Source organism: Pezoporus flaviventris, unplaced genomic scaffold, assembly GCF_033815535.1.
Source record: "Pezoporus flaviventris isolate CSIRO_AGI_PZ_B2104156 unplaced genomic scaffold, CSIRO_AGI_Pfla_v1 ptg000063l, whole genome shotgun sequence".
NCBI classification, from domain to species: Eukaryota; Metazoa; Chordata; class Aves; order Psittaciformes; family Psittacidae; genus Pezoporus; species Pezoporus flaviventris.
In genome coordinates, this window is record NW_026892611.1 from 8,855,492 (window position 1) to 8,871,513 (window position 16,022).

At 48.1% G+C, this 16,022-nt stretch overlaps 2 protein-coding genes and 1 non-coding gene across 3 annotated transcripts in view; 1 reads left to right on the plus strand and 2 right to left on the minus strand.

The window, feature by feature from the left end:
* AP2B1 (adaptor related protein complex 2 subunit beta 1) overlaps window positions 1-8,209 on the minus strand; it is a 78,926-nt gene extending 70,717 nt beyond the window's left edge. Inside the window, exons 1-3 of the mRNA XM_061470464.1 lie at window positions 8,053-8,209; window positions 4,246-4,303; window positions 1,703-1,808 (exon numbers count right to left, since the gene is read on the minus strand). Coding sequence (XP_061326448.1) covers window positions 1,703-1,808; window positions 4,246-4,282 — 143 coding nt within the window. The 5' untranslated portion in view covers window positions 4,283-4,303; window positions 8,053-8,209. The remainder of the gene's footprint in view (window positions 1-1,702; window positions 1,809-4,245; window positions 4,304-8,052) is intronic.
* An 84-nt stretch (window positions 8,210-8,293) lies between these two features.
* Window positions 8,294-13,273, plus strand: PEX12 (peroxisomal biogenesis factor 12). The gene is made up of 3 exons (XM_061470462.1): window positions 8,294-8,438; window positions 9,206-9,750; window positions 10,465-13,273. Exons 1-3 carry the CDS (start codon window positions 8,313-8,315, stop codon window positions 10,856-10,858), a joined length of 1,065 nt encoding a protein of 354 aa, XP_061326446.1. The 5' UTR covers window positions 8,294-8,312; the 3' UTR covers window positions 10,859-13,273.
* A 960-nt stretch (window positions 13,274-14,233) lies between these two features.
* On the minus strand, window positions 14,234-14,331 carry LOC133278218 (Z30 small nucleolar RNA). The gene has a single exon (XR_009746475.1). It is a non-coding gene; the product is annotated as a Z30 small nucleolar RNA (small nucleolar RNA).
* Between the last annotated feature and the right edge of the window lie 1,691 nt (window positions 14,332-16,022).

Consider the following 16,022-nt stretch of genomic DNA (forward strand, 5'->3'; position numbering starts at 1 on the left):
TTAAGGTCTCCCACAAACCTTCTTTTCTTCAGGCTAAACACCCCCAGCTCCCTCAGCTGCACCTCACATTGTACTCTAGACCCTCCACCAGCTTCATTACCTTCTCTGGACCTGCTCCAGCACCTCAGTGTTTCTCTTGGAATGAAGGGCTCAAAACTGAACACAGGATTCGAGGTGCAGCCTTACCAATGCACAGTACAGGGGAAATGATCACTGCCCCAGTCCTGCTGGTCACACTGGTGCTTACACAAGCCAGGATGCTCTTTGCCTTCCTGGCCACATGGGCACAGTCCTGGCTTACCCTCAGCTGTCTGTTGACCAAAACCCCAAGGACATTTCTACCGGGCAGCTTCCCAGCCCCTCTTCCCCAAGTCTGCAGTGGTACAAGGGGCTGTTGTGACTGAAGTGCAGCACTAAGCCTTGGTGAACCTCGTACAGATTCACCACAACCCATCAATCCAGCCTGCCTGGGTCCCTCTGAAGAGCCTTCCTGCCCTCAAGCAGATCAACACTCCCACCCAAAATTAAGACAAGCAGTGAGATTGTATGGTATGCAAAGGGGATAGATAGCAACAGTACCAAGGAAGCTGGGAAAACTGGAGTTCCGTTTTAAGTATCCTGCTGTGTAATGAGAGGTCAACTTCCTCCCAAACCAGTTTGCAATGGCTTTTATAATAATCATTTAATCTCTTCTAGGCCTTTAACATGGGTCAGTTCTGGAACAAGTGAAAACTAATGCAATTTCCCAAAGGTGTTTTAACTGGGGAGCTCACCCAACAACAACACCCTGCCATGCCAGGCCTGGTAACAAACCCACTAGGAAAAGAAATGCTTAAAAACATTGTGGTAATGCAGGACACTTGCAAAGAACCTGCAAATCTCAGCCTGCTAAACGCTACAGAGATCAGGAGCTTCAATGCTGCCAAGCTGAGCCGCATGCAAAACTCAGCTCTCGGGTACACTGGAGAGAGCTAAAGGTGAAGGGCAAGTGCTGCTGGCCAAAAAACATTACTTTATCTTTCCTGCAGTTTATCTGCCCCTTCATTCTACAATGAAGTCATGATGCTAAATTTGCAACCTCATATTATTTCCGTGGCAACAGAGCACAATTCCATGAATCCAGGACTACTGCGACTTTGTGGTAGACTCCAGTAACAGGAGAAGCTGGAAGGGAGAAGCATTCACTGAAGCAAGTTTTTCTGGTTGTCTCAAAGACAGATAAAGTCTTGGGGACAGTGTTGCAGAAGGTAAATGCCCGTGTCCTTGAGCTGACATGAGGTAAAGGGTCAGTTTTAAAATCACTTATGTTGAATGTAGCTTAAATTGATGCTATGACAAGTAAGGCTAAGAAAAACACTTGGAATTGCCTTTCTAACACTAAAACACAAGCTACAAGTGAGAAAATATCATTTAATGCGATGCACAAAACGGATGAATTCTGGATGAGTTTTTAAATAAAAAGAGCTACTGGCACCTAGCTAAACCAGCACTGAAAACAGCTGTTTCTTTTGCTCTCAGTTAAGAGGAGGGAGCTTAAGGAAGCTATGGCTCAAGCACAGCACAGGCAAGGACACAGCCAGCCTCACTACCCAGCCCCACTGAGATCACACACTCAGAGCTGCCCCATAGAGATGTGTTGCTACACCCAATCAAGTCCCAGGACAACCAGAACTGCTACAAGTGCAAGAAAAGTTGGGTTTACCTGACATCCTTCCCCACGGTCATGGCTGCAATAACCTTCTTCACAGCTTCTTTCCTCTTCTCTTTCTTCTCATTATTGAGTTCAGCCTTCAGTTCAAAAATCTCCCCTGGCAGAAGACAAAACAGACCGAGCCTTTGGGGAGCTGAAAAAGGTCTTGGTTTATGGATAAATCAAGAGTGACTTTTTACTTTCCCAGCCTCTTGTTCCCATAAAACCAGCACAGCATCTGCCAGACCTTATGGAGAACATGCTTCAATGAGAAGCAAAGCTGCAACACTCAAGATAATGATATGGGCTAACACCTTGCTAAGGAAAAAGCAGTTAACAAGAACCACGCTGCATGTTGCAGCTCTCCCACTTCCAGAACATTAAATCACATCACTGCAGCGTCTGTTTCTCAGAGGCAACTATTATATAACTGGGATGGAAAGATATTTGGAGACACCAGATTCGTGCCTGCAAGAGCTAACTAACTAAGCTAGGAATTTTGCCCAGACTTCCAACTTTGGCTCATCATCACCTGCTTCCAGTGAATGTAAAGAGAAAACTGCAGGCTGTGGTATAGCCCAAATGCTGTGATACACAGCAGCAGAAACAGGGACGCACAAATTTACTCCAGTGGAATAAATCCCTTCCAAGCTAGAAAGAGAGAGCTACTACTAACAAAATGGTGTAACACAGCTTGCCTGGATTCTGAGGTTGCCAAAGCTGCCTTTTCCACGACACTCATTCTTCCAGATGCTAGTGCGTGGAATGTCAGTTCAGGCTGGATCATGAAAGCAGCAAAGCAAGCTTGTATGCAAAACTCTGCTTATGAGGCCTGTTCTAGATAAAGTGATGAGAGAAAGCTAATGCTTCTGTCTCACAGCTTTCCTCAAGAAGGATGGTGAGCAGTACTCCTCACTGGAAGCCACAGGCTGAAGACACATTACAAATACCAAAATCTCTCTGACAAAACGCATTCAAGCCCCTAACCTTCCATTTCTACACACCAGTGGCACTTTGTCACATCAGCTGCACTGATTACTAAAGAGCCTGGCAAAAAAAGGACTAACAGGTACCTCAAGAAAGAAGAGGAATTACTGTTCTGGAGAACACAGTGCAGTGAGCACTCATCATACCTCCTGCCTGCCAGAGATACTTGCATTACTCACACTGAGATCATGTCCCAGGCAGAGCTGAGCCAGCAGCAGTGTGCCACTAAAGCTCAGAGAGTGCAGACTGGCTTCTTACAGCCATGGCAGAAAACCCCACCTTTAGGACCCAACTTACAGATCAGATTGTTCCTTAGAAAGATGTGAACTGCATTTGCTTCATTTATGAGCTCATTCTGAAACTTAACAAAATATAAATTGATCAGCACTGTATTTTTTTTCACTGGCAAGCATTCATCAGAAACACTGAGCTGTTCTCAAAAGGAGGGCTTAATGTGAACCATTTTCCACATCTGCTGGAGAAGGATGAGCAACATAGAATCACAGAATAGCGAGGGCTGGAAAGGACCTTAAGATCCTTAAGTTCCAATCCCCCTGCCATGGGCAGGGACACCTCACACTAAACCATCTTACCCAAAGCTTTGTCCAACCTGGCCTTGAACACTGTCAGGGGTGGAGCATTCACAACCTCCCTGGCTAGCCCATCCCAGCGCCTCACCACCCTAACAGTAAAGAATTTCTTCCTTACATCCAATCTAAGCTTCCCCTGTTTAAGTTTTAACCCATTGCCCCTTGTCCTGTCACTACAGTCCCTAATGAAGAGTCCCTCCCCAGCATCCCTATAGCCCCCCTTCAGATACTGGAAGGCTGCTATGAGGTCTCCACGCAGCCTTCTCTTCTCCAGGCTGAGCAGCCCCAACTTTCTCAGTCTGTCTTCATATGGTTTACATCAGGTTTAAACTGCATTCAGCAACAGTGTTCTGTTTAGGAACAGGTTAGAAGAAAAAATCTGCCTGGGACAGATTCAGCAGAACAAGCCATGCTCTGGAATAGGTGGATGGGTAAAAACATGCTCAAAGATCCCTTACAGGCTACCCTTTCTTAAGGGCAATTGTCCTGAAGTGAGGAGACCGCCATGCCTACGGTAAAGCCAAGGGGAAGTCAGAGCACTGCAGCTTTGGAGGAAACAGTCATAGGAAATCCCATTATCTGCAACAGCTCAATGTAGAGGTATACACTTATACCTTATATACTGAATGTCATCAACTTAATCCTGTGATGCCCAACAGAGAAATCGCCCTCAGTCTTGAACCTGTAAGCCCATAACTAAAACTTTAACCAGATCTGCACTCAAATCCCAATGTTTTGCTCTCCGATCCTTGATAAAGCAGCAACTGGGGTCATTTTGTGCATCACAAAACCATATATACATCAGTTTTGTCTTCTGTCACCATGTGACCTACTTGCAAAGTTCCTCCCTAGATGATTAAGATGAGAAACAGGGACAGAGCTAACAGAACAGCACAAGTTCTTCCGCATGCAGTTAAAAAAGCTGGGTATAAATAGCCACCCACCACCTCCAATCCACCACAGCAGCTTAACACTAACCTTTTTTATTGGTCGTGAAGTATTTGGAGTCCGTCATGGTTCCAGTTCCTTACAGCACCTGGGGAGAAGAATAAATACAGGAAGAAGCAGTCAGACAGCGCTGGGAGCTGACAACACCCAGTTTGCAAGGCAGGAACTCAGAGGAAGGATGGCTGGTGAGTGTGTAACATAAGGGGAAGCAGCAAACGCTTTATATCCACAGGCACAAGTTTCACAATCTTCATTCTGCACCTGCAGCTGCTGTTACTTGGCAAACCCAGGGATTTAAAGGGCTCAGATGAACAATGTCAGTGAAAACACCACAGCCTGAGGTGAGCAGGCTGGGAAAGCAGGGATGCTCAGCCCAGCTTTTCAAACTCTCAGTCTCAGAAGGGGAAAAGGGGCTTTTAACTCCTTATAATCAGCAAATCCTGACATGTTCTGCAGCTGCCTTTCCCGCGGGTTCACCATTTCGTTTGCCATAAAAAGCACTGCACATTTAATATCTCGACTGGAAGCCAGAAGTCCATGATGCAGACAAAGGAAACTGTCAACTCCCCCTAACGATACTTCCCTGTGTTGCATCTTGATGGAAGGAACAATTAACCCCACTTGCAACACCCACCCCGAGGCCCTTTCATTTCTTTCCCTCCTTTGGCTCCCGAGAGATGCAAAGTGGTTGTTTGCAATGAAAAGCCATTACTTTTCTGTTCTCCGAAGCCTGAAATTGAAATCTTTCTCTGCCAAGAGCTGACATCCCACCTCTGACACACACACAGGCTGATTATTTCAGTGCTGCACTTCAGGTTTGTGGACAGGACTGACAAACGGTGCTGGGCCAGCAAGTGCTTAAGAGCCACGAGAATGGTCTCACCAGCACTTTCCTTGTCCCAGAGAACTGAATTATTAATACTTTAGAATACAGGGATTGCCCAAATGTACATGGATAGCCATCATTTTATCCTTACAATTGCCAGCTCCATGGCAAACATGACTCAAACAATTTTCAGCTGAACTGAAAAACAAGCAAAGGAGCGGGCAGTTTTAGTGCTTTTGGTGGAACAGTGCATCAGTACTAAGAATCTATGACTCTAAAACTATCCAAAGAAAAGGGTTTTCCCACCTCTTCCCTCCTTTTTCTTTTTTCCCCAATTCCTCTTCTCTTGTACATACTTCCATGACCTTAAACGTTATCAGCAAAGCAGCAAGTCATCTGTTCCCTAAACACCGCCTGTACTGCCTCTAAACCTTGCAGCTCTTGCTGGCTCAGCACAGAAGGACAAGCACAGCTTTGAACTCCAAGACACTGCCCAGCAGCAGCACAACCAGCTTGCTGTTTCTTAACACTTTCCTTCCTCATCCTTTAACCAACCCCAACACCACTGCCATTCTTTTCCACCCTTATCCCCCTTGACCAGTTCAATTCCTCAGCAGTTCAATTCCCAGCAGCAGCAGCAGCTGAGGGGGAATGCCACTGTTTCTACCACCTTCAATGTGCTCTATAGCCATGCAGAGCTGTCGTCATCTTGTCCCACTGCCAAGCAGCCAGATGAGAAGCAACCTGTTGCTTCATCCAGCTCCCCAGAGCTCCAGCCTGCCCTGTGCCTGTGTGGTTACCACCTCATCCCAATGAGGCAGCATGACTGGGTTTGATTTTCATCTCCCTTTCTGCTCCTGCCAAGCTGGAGAGCAAAACTATGCCTGGGGACAGGTCTGGAAGCACATTCCTCCTGCAGGAGAGGTTTGCCCTCCTTCCAAAACAGAGGCTGGGTTGGGAAAGCCACAGAAACTATAGCACTGCAATCTTTCCAGCTAAAATATCACAGCATCCTGAAAGCCGAAGCTGTTGTGGGTCTTGGTTTATGACTAAGACCAGACCCCATGTTCAGCTGCAAAGCTACTGCTGACAGAGTCTTTCAGACTTGAGCCCAGCTTAAAAGATGACCTAAAATACTTTCCTCTACAAGAGTGTTTGGTATAGTGCTATGCAAAAGGCACTGAAAGTAACCTTGCTGTTGTTTGCACTGTATGTGGATTTATCAACCCGGGTCATACCTCTCAACTGAGCTACCCTGATACTGGTTTTAACAGTGGCCAGAGCAGCAGATACGAGAGAAAACTGAGGAGCAAAAACCCCAACAGACCATCATACACATCATCCATCCCAGTTGCATAAAGCTACACAGAGGAGGAAGAAACCTGCCGGAATTTCAGAGATGATCTTTAAACCCAAAACCAGGACATTTTGCTGTTCTTCTAACTTCAGATGAAGAATCCTAGGCACACTCAGCCAAGGCTAAGCACAGTGCATGTCTTTACACCCTGTTTTGATAGCTGTAAATGAGATCTGACAGGTCAATTAGCAAACTACCATATTCCAAGTGGAACACTGGAGAGAGCTCTTCTTCTCATGAGCACTCAGATTGCTGCTTCATGATGTCAGAGCTTGCTTTGCACATTGTTCAGTGACAACACTGGGTATAATCTCATCCACTAAGCAAACCCAGCTCGGTTTACAGCAAGTCCCAGATGAAGGCCAAACCCAAACCAGCCCAAATATACAAACAGCAATGTTTTAAATAACTCAGGAAGATGCCAGCTCCTTGCACACTAATCTAAACTGAAGAGAGATAAAGATAAATTCTGACAACATCATGATCATCCTTGTATTTTTAGGAGAAAATCCACATCCGATTGTGCCCTCACTATTGCTCTGTGTCCAAGGTGGGAACAGGTAAGAGGTGTTTTAGCTGACAGCAAAAGGCTCCTGTTCCAACCCCTGCAAACAGGAAGAGAGGAACTTCTCCAGAAGCTCTGGCAATGTTTAATCCTATAAGCATTGCCTTGACATTTAAACAGAGACTGAACCAAAAATATGATTAAATTAAAAGAATAAGGAACCACCATAGCCTGAAAGATAAAGCTTCCTCAGCCCAAAACCACACAGCAAAATGGACCCTGTGTCTGACCAACACCTGCTTTGCCCCAGGCATGACTCCAACAGCCTGAGCAGCTCCCACCACTGATTTCACATCACTATAAAGAGGAAGGCAGCAGCTTTAAGGCCTCAGTATTGATCCAAACTCTTCAGCACTGAAGTGACGCAGTGTTGCACCCCTAAACCTCTAAAGTGATCCCTGGTTAACACTCCAGCTGGTGCCACACCTTCTTATCTGCGCCCATTTTGACTGAGTAGCCACACAATAACCCAAGCATGGCTCAGGGCCCCCAGAGCATCAGGAGACTGAACAGAACATGGATGTCAAGGGGAAAACAGCGCCTCAGCTTCTGAACTCACAACCCTAACAGCATGTGCTAGGGGCAGGTGATTGTTTCCATCCTCACCCCATTCTCCAATGCCTTGTGCTTCCTATCACCTCCTCCCTCCTCGGACACCCCCCGTACCCCTCAACCCCCCGCCCACCAGCCTTCCCCCTCACCAGCATCCCCCAGGTTGCAGGAGCATCCCCCACCGATCTCAGCCTCCGGCACGGTGCCTGCCCAGCCCCTCCTGTATCCCAGCACCTCACTTACCTCATTCCCACCCCCCCACCCAGCGTCCCCCATGGCCAGCACCCACCCCTCACCCCCAGCACCCTCCTGCCCAGTCCCCCCAGTGCCCCTCCCACCCTATCCCAGTCACCCCACCAAGGCCTCACCGCCTCCCAGTCCCCCCCCTTCCAGCGCCCAATGCCCCCTCAGTGTCCCACCAAGGCCTCACCAGTGCCCCCACCGCCTCCCAGCCCCCTCTCCCAGCGCACCCCCAGTACCTCACCACTGCCCCCCCCCCCCAGTGCCGCCCCCCCCCCACGTCCCAGCCCCACTCACGGCGGTGGGACGGACACACCGCTGTGGGGGCGGCGGCGGCGGCGGAACCGGAAGCGGAGCGGAGGGGCCGGGAGGACTCGCGAGGAGCGAGAATAAACCCGCCTCCGCCTAGAGCGGCCGCGCCCTGCCACCATAGAGGCGCGCGGGAGGCGACAGAGCGCCGCACTTCCGGGAGGAGGTGCTCCGCGGAGCCTAAGCTGGGGCCGCGCGGGGGCTCCCCCTGGCGGCGGGGCGGAGCGCAGCGCAGCGCAGCGGGTGTCATGGCGGAGCTCGGCGCTCACCTCACGGCCGCCTCGGCCGGGTATGACCGGCCCTCCATCTTCGAGGCGGTGGCCCAGGACAGCCTGATGGGCGCCGTGAAACCCGCCCTGCAGCACCTGGTGAAGGTAGGTGCGAGGCCTGGGGTGAGGAGGGGGAGCGGAGGCCGTCCGTCCCTCATCACCGTAGGCCTGGGTGAGCGGTGCCTGAGGGTGGCTGCTGTGTGAGGAAGCTGCTGCAGAGGGGCCCTGGGGACACTGCACAGCGTTGCTGAGCCCTTCATCACCTGCATTTACCACACTCATGAACGACTACAACAGTTTTGACCCACCCAGATGGTGTTATGAGCCATAGGCATGACCTGTGAAGGTCCCTTCCTGTTGTATGGACTCAGCGGGAGTCGGGCTTCTCAGCATAAGCAGAGCTTCAGTTAGTGTAAGTAGAGCTTCTCTATAAGCGGAAAAATGCTGGGCCAGAGGGAAGGTTAGCCAGAGATAGCAGTGGAGGAAATGAAATTGCAACGTTAGCGATGAAATTGCAACATTAGCGATGTTAAGAACAAAAAACAGGATGTAAAACTGCAGTGTATGGATGTTGAGGTTAGTGCTAAACATAAGTAGCTGTTGTAACTTGTATTAAGCAACTTTGTGTAAAGCCCAATCAGAAGCTTGTTGGCAAGGCATGTTAACCAATCAGCGTATAATCAGTGTGTGGATTTGTGTATAAAAGATCATGTCTGATGCTCAATAAACGGCAATCGCTTGATCACATTGATCGTCTCTGCGTTGTCCATGACTCCCGCGTCAACACATTCCAGCCCAGACTATTCTATGCTAGTTCCTGTTATTCAGCACACTATGTTTTATGCCTTCCTCTTTTGTATCCCTTTCAACAGGTGCTTGCTGAGTCCAATCCTGGCCGATACGGCTTCCTCTGGCACTGGTTTGATGAGATCTATGTTCTTCTGGACGTGCTGCTCCAGCAGCACTACCTGGCTACGTGCAGTGCTTCCTTTTCTGAAAACTTCTACAGCTTAAAGAGGATTCCCATAGGAGACTGCAGACGGCAACCCTTGGCCACTGCTGGCCTGCCAAAGAGGCAGCACTGGAAGTCTCTTCTCTTGCTGGTTCTTGTTCCTTACCTGAAAGGAAAGCTGGAGAAACTGGTGTCCACCCTGAGGGAAGAGGATGAGTACTCCATCCACCCTCCTTCATCATCATGGAAGCGCTTCTACAGAGCCTTTCTAGCTGCCTACCCCTTTGTAAACATGACCTGGGAGGGCTGGTTTCTCATCCAGCAACTGTGCTATATCCTGGGGAAGGCTCAGCATCATTCACCCATGCTGCGCCTGGCTGGCGTTCGCCTGGTCAGACTGACTGCGGAGGATATCCTAGCCCTGGAGAAGAAACTGGGGGGAACCACCTCACATCCGGCACCCAGGTATGTCAGAACATGGCTTAGCTGCTCTCGAGGGGGTTCTGTGGGTGTGTTAACGTAGAGGTGATGCTGCAACTGAAAACTTCTCCAGAAATTCTTCAAGATGAGGTTTACCTCTGGCAAAATGTGCTCCAAAAGGGTGTGTTGTCAGTTTGAATGAGGAATCAAATAGTGGGGATGAGCTTCACAAGATCTTGTGGTCATAAAATGGGGGTCTTTTTTGGCACTTCAGTCTTTATCGTGTTCAGTCTTCACCTGCACTTTTCTAACGAGGGAACCAGACTGCAACTATATTGCTAAGAGGACTAAAACTTAGCTCTTTGATTCCTCTGAGCAGCAGCTAGCCATGACCACACTTAACGTCCTGTAAAATGATGATCCATGGGTGAAAAGCTCTGTGATCCAGGCCCGCTCAATCCAAACTCTTCCAATTTAGATTTCTGGATAAAACAGGACTTGAAGCTTTCTTAAAATACTAAGAGAAACATCCTAGCAGATGCCTTACTATAAACATGGGATACATTGACCAACTTAGTGTTAAGAAGTTGTGTAAAGCAGTCCCTTCTGCTGTGGTTTATATATGTAGTGGTAAGTTTTTCCTTATATAATACCTTAATACATTTATATATGATTTATAATAATAATATTATACATTTATTATAATACATTTCTATATAATAATATATTAATATACTTAATACCTTCTCTCTGCTACAGCATTAAAACCCAGGTGCAGTCAGCAGTGAGGAAAGCCCTGGGCACCATCGCCTTCTCCCTGTCCACCGGGCTGTCTATCAGCGTGTTCTTCCTCCAGTTCCTGGACTGGTGGTACTCCTCAGAAAACCAGGAGACCATCAAATCTCTGACCGCGCTCCCAACTCCTCCACCCCCTGTGCACCTCGACCCCAGCTCCACTCTCCTACCCAAACTGAAGACTGTGTGTCCCCTGTGCCACAAAACTCGCGTCAACGCCACAGCCCTATCCACATCTGGCTTTGTCTTCTGCTACCGCTGTGCGTACGGGTACGTGAAGGCTCATCAGCGCTGCCCCATCACAGGCTATGCCACAGAGCTGCAGCATCTTGTCAAACTGTACTCTCCTGAGAGCTGAAAGGAGAGATCCATCCCTGCACCTTGCAGCTGGGTAGCACTGAGCCTGAATTCTCCCCTCCTTGTGTCCCATAGAAGGCTTTGTACCACTACAGCTCATGAGTGAGCTCTAAAGCTGCTTTGCACTTGGTGATACATCAGTTTTGCTGCCCTTGTGAATTCTGGTAAGGCTCTCCCCTTTATTAACTGTTCAAACATCCTGTGACAGCCTCAGAGGGACTGGACAGCCCTGGTCTGTCAGCCAGCACAGAAGCACCTTCAAAGACCAACCGAAAGGGAAGAAACATTGATCTGGATAAGACTGTAGATCAAATACCATCACTGGCAAATTCCCCACTCAAGGGCATGAGCCAGCAAATTAAAGAGGTAGGGAAACTTCTCCAGGGGACTTACTGCTCCCACAGCAGCTTCTCAGCACTGCCAGGGCAAGCTCTGGCACTAGTGCTTGTCACAGAGGTAGAGACAGGCTCAAACCTCTGCTCCATCATGCTGTTCTTCAGGGTCCCCCTGATTTTTCAGGCTACTCGCCTCTGAATTGAGAACATCAACGCCCTAATTCCCCTGACAGCTCTAACTGAAGGGTTTGACTTTTTAAAGGAAGAGAAGTTGATGTGTGCAAACAAGGAGATAAGAGAGACATTACATGTGTGCACAAGGGAGAAAAATGATGAACCAGAGCAAAGCAGCAATGATGGGAGTTGGCTTTTTTGTTAAATAAGTCTTTGCATCGGTTATTATCTGCTTTTATAAAGCAAAAATCTCTCGATTGAGAACCTAACCTTAATTCTTTTCTGGTTATTGGAAAAACAGGAGCTCTGTTTACACAAGGGAGACTGGACTGAAGCAGCTTTCATCTTTACAGACAACGATAATGGATAGGCGTATTTTATAGGCTGAGAATCTTTAATGTCCATGTTTAATTACTGCATGGCAATTACTCCAGTCCCAGCCATGTAGCACATTCACATCATAGCAAAGCATCTTTTTGCTGAACAGAGGAGAGAATGTTATGGCTGGCCCCTGAGACACCTGGGTTTGTGAGGGAAGGTGTTTTCCTGACTGGGCTCTAGGGAGCAGCAGTCAGCTCTTAGACACCACCAGGACATCCCTTGCAGAACATGAAGAGGAAAGTTTGCTCACAATGTACAAGATTTTTCCAGATTAAGTGGTAATTTCTAACATTTAATCCACTGAACCGGGTCAGCTCATTTCCCTCTGCACTTTAGCTTTGCTTCAGAAGATGAAAATCTCCAATATCCTGCCTCACCTATAAGCAAGATAGCAAGGTTATTGAATAACATGGAAAAAGACAGCAAGTTGTATCCTAAAGATGCTCTGGAAAACACCTGCTGTAACAAATGAGATTTGTCACTTGTCTTACTAGCTCTATACAACTTCCAGACCCTTCCACCTGTGCCACTATGGAATAAAAACTCTCTCATTTTTCCTTTAGTAGTTAATGGATCCTTAAAGACTCCTCTCCCTTTAAAAAGCCAGGAAGAGCATGTGCATCTTGCTGGAAAAGAAATCACAGAAAGGACCAAGATTTTCTGAGACTTCAGATCACTTTTAATGTAGCTGGCTTTGAGCTGGTTGTTAATTCACATCACTTGCTTCATACAGAGAAATCATCATCTCTGTGAAAAAACAGCATCTAAACCACTCCATGCATGTGCTGTGTGGTCTTAAAAGTACCTATCTGATCAGGCAGACATGGGCCTGAGCGTCCTGGAGACTGACTGCAGCCACTCATTTACATAAGGGATGAAGGATTTGACTGATGATTCAGTTTTAGGATAGGTTTAATGTCCTTTTATCCTGCCTATACTTTCCAAATTAAGCACAACCCAAGCTGCCTCCGTGCACACACTGCCCCTTGTACACCTCCTTCTTCCAGGGTTAATCTCTTTCCCTCTCCCCAGAGTGGATGCCTCCCTGCCAGGCCCTGGCTGCTTCCACTCCGCCTCACACCACACAACACCCTGTCCTTGCCAGACCAACTCCACAGCACCTCTGAGACCTGCACAGAACCACCCACATCTAAGCCCCACAGTTCTGAACAGCTGTAATTACTCTCTTGAATATTAAATTGTTTTTTAATGCTTAGCTGACTAACAAGCATTAAGCTCACACCAGTGACAGGCTCAGCAGTTACCTGGCAGATTTTATAAGTTCCTGCAGAATACCAACTTGGATTTGACTGCTTCTTCTAACCCTCCTGTTCTTAGGAGCCAAATACATACCCTTTTATCAGGTTTATTGCTCTAAAACAAAGCTATAAACCAGTTTGGATTATACAAACATTCCCTTTTATGTGCTTTTAAATGTAATAGTGTTATTAAAGCCATGATGGCCTAAAGATAGACAAGATGTTTTTTAGGGAATATCAACTTTATTAAACCATCCTACAGACTTACATACTGATTTGTGACTTCTATACAGGCACATACGTATACATTCAGGATGCTTTGTTCTAAGTTCTATGGCTTAATACAATTACATCAACATTAACAGCAGCACTGGAGCTGCTCAATATGTTACTGTCAGAACTTGACTAAAGTCTTTTAAAAAGCGTTTAATGAAGCTAAGCCACATTCACAACTCATCCAGACACTTAGAAAGTGAGTGCATAAGCAACTGAGTTGCTTTCCTCACTTCCTTACAGAAACCACATTGCTTCTGTTATGAGAAACCCACCATAATTATACTCCTCAGTATACACTCCCTGTAGAAGCTTCCTTCTTCACAGGAAAAGAGAAATTAATGTAGAGCTATCATCAAGACCTGGAAGAGATTAAAAACTTGATTAGGGAATAGCTCCAGATCTCTTCCTGTACTTCCTTGATTAGCCCAGCCTTTCCCCTGTCACTTCCTCCAGAGCAGAGCACCAGAGCCAGGCCCAACACCACAACTCTCTTCCAAAACCATTCCTCCTAGCAATCACTGTATGAGGGTACAGCTGAACCAACTGCTAATGAGGTGCCTACAGGACAGACAGCTCGAACTCCATTTTACAGAGTAAAATGCACTGCATTTACAAACAGAGAAGATGCAGTGGCAGAGCATCTGGGGTTTCATGTGCCATACTGCACACGGACAAAACAAGAAACCTCCCTTGCTGCAAGCTCAGTTCTAAACCCATCATTGCAGCAGGATGCACAAACCCAAACGAGTGTTTGCACCACTCACTTGCCAAATCAAGGTTTTTGTTTTCTGATAATAAAATAAATGGCTACAAATTCTTAATACTTTACATGTGAAGATTTTTAGGGTTTGGGTTGGTTTGTTGTGTTCCCCCCCCCCCCAGTTTTTTTTAGGACACATGGAAAAGTTTCAAGCAGCAAAGCTATTTACTCCAGATGAGCTCAGCCTAAATAAGCTCAGAGAGAAGATTACATGATCATGCCCTGGTCAGAGCAAAGACACACAGTCTCAGCAATACCAGTTCAGACTATACTTCGCTCATCATTGCTTCAGGCAAGTGTATTTCCATTCCATAAGAAGCTTGCTCCCAACTCAGAAACTAAACAGAAAAGTTTTTTTCCCTGAAGGAAAACCACACACACACATCTCCCCACACCCAAACACAGATTAACTTGGGGTTTGGGTTAATTCTTTTCAGGATCACACAGCTTTCTACAGGATGGAGTTTGCAGTAAGTTAACAGCAACCCTTGGGAGATGAGACAGGCATGGCTGTTATAAGAAACTGAGCCCCAAGCTGCTATTTCTATCTTCACACAGCTGGATGGAGGTGGTACTTTGCACCATCAGGATGGATGTAGTCTCTCCATGAGGAGCTCCTGTGCATGATAAATCCATGTTGGTGGAGTAACACTGGCAAAACTCCTCCATTTCCCTTTCCCAAACACCACGAGCTAAACCAGCAGCCTTCCTCTCTTTCCTCCTGACATTTATACGCAAAGCCACCCCACAAGGCACACGAAACTCCAAATAAGCATTCATTAAAGCTCTAGCTGATCTGCAGGCAGGCTGCAGATAAAGTTTTAAGCTCATCCATTAATTAACGGTGTGGTTTATCTCCTTATCACGACCTCCTGGTATAGGTAACAAGGGGAGAAGGCACATTTAGCAAGGGAGGAAGGTGACATGCTGATGGAACGGAACTGGAGCTCGGGAAGACAGGTCACGAGCTAGGATTCCGTGGCCAGGACGGCCAGTCCCAGGCAAAGCCAAGGGGAAATATCCCATCGTACCTACAAACGCTGCCGAATCCAGCGGCTCTCCGAGGGTCCAGAGGTGTCTGTTTCGATCTAACCACCCATTCCCCACCTCCTTCCTTGCATTCTCTCCCCAGACCCTTGCAGCTCTTCAGTCCCCCGTTCCTTTACCCCCACCCTCTTTCCCAGTCGGCCCCTGCAGCACCCCCCCCCCCCCCCATCCCGCTCACCTCCACGCCCGTTCAGCCACAGATCCCTCGCCTCAGTCGGGTCTCCCGCTCCCAGCCAGGCCTCCGGCCCGCACCCCGAGCCCTCACCCACCCTACCCTGATCCCCCCTTACCCCCAGCCCCTCTCCACCCTGTCCCCCTCACACCGCTCCCGCAGACCCAGACACGCCGAGGCGAAGCTGCCCCGCCTTTGTCCCACCCCCAGTGGCCAACAGCCAATGGCAGCGCGCGGCACTGCCGGCGAGGTCGGGTGGGCACCAATCGGAAGGCGCGTTAGCCGCGGTCGGGGCGGTGCGAGCGTTTCCCGCCCTGTGAGGAGGCCTGAGGGGACGGGAAGGGGCGGGATGAGCCAGCGGCGTTTCCCTTTCCCGTTAACGTTGTGTTGCGTTTCCTCAGCGACGCCGGTTGCGGAGCCGAAGCGACGATGGTAAGTGACCGCCTCCAGCACCGCCCAGTCCCGAGAGCCCGGCTCTCCCGGCGGCATATTGTGTAGAGGCGGCTCCACCACAGAGGGGCAGCGCGAAACCGGCTGAGAGGAGGGAAGAAATAAACCATGAGGGAGAAATAGAAATAGGTAAATAAAAATATTCCAATCACTGAGGTGCTTTGGAAGGCAAAACTTCGTGGTTTAATGTGCAAGTTCGAATAAAATGTGTATTTAAGGCCAGATGTAAGGAATAAAGGCCAGGACACCAGAATGCAGTCTGAAGAGAGGCAAAGGAAGACAAGGGGCAAAGCAAGGAGGGGAGGATTAAG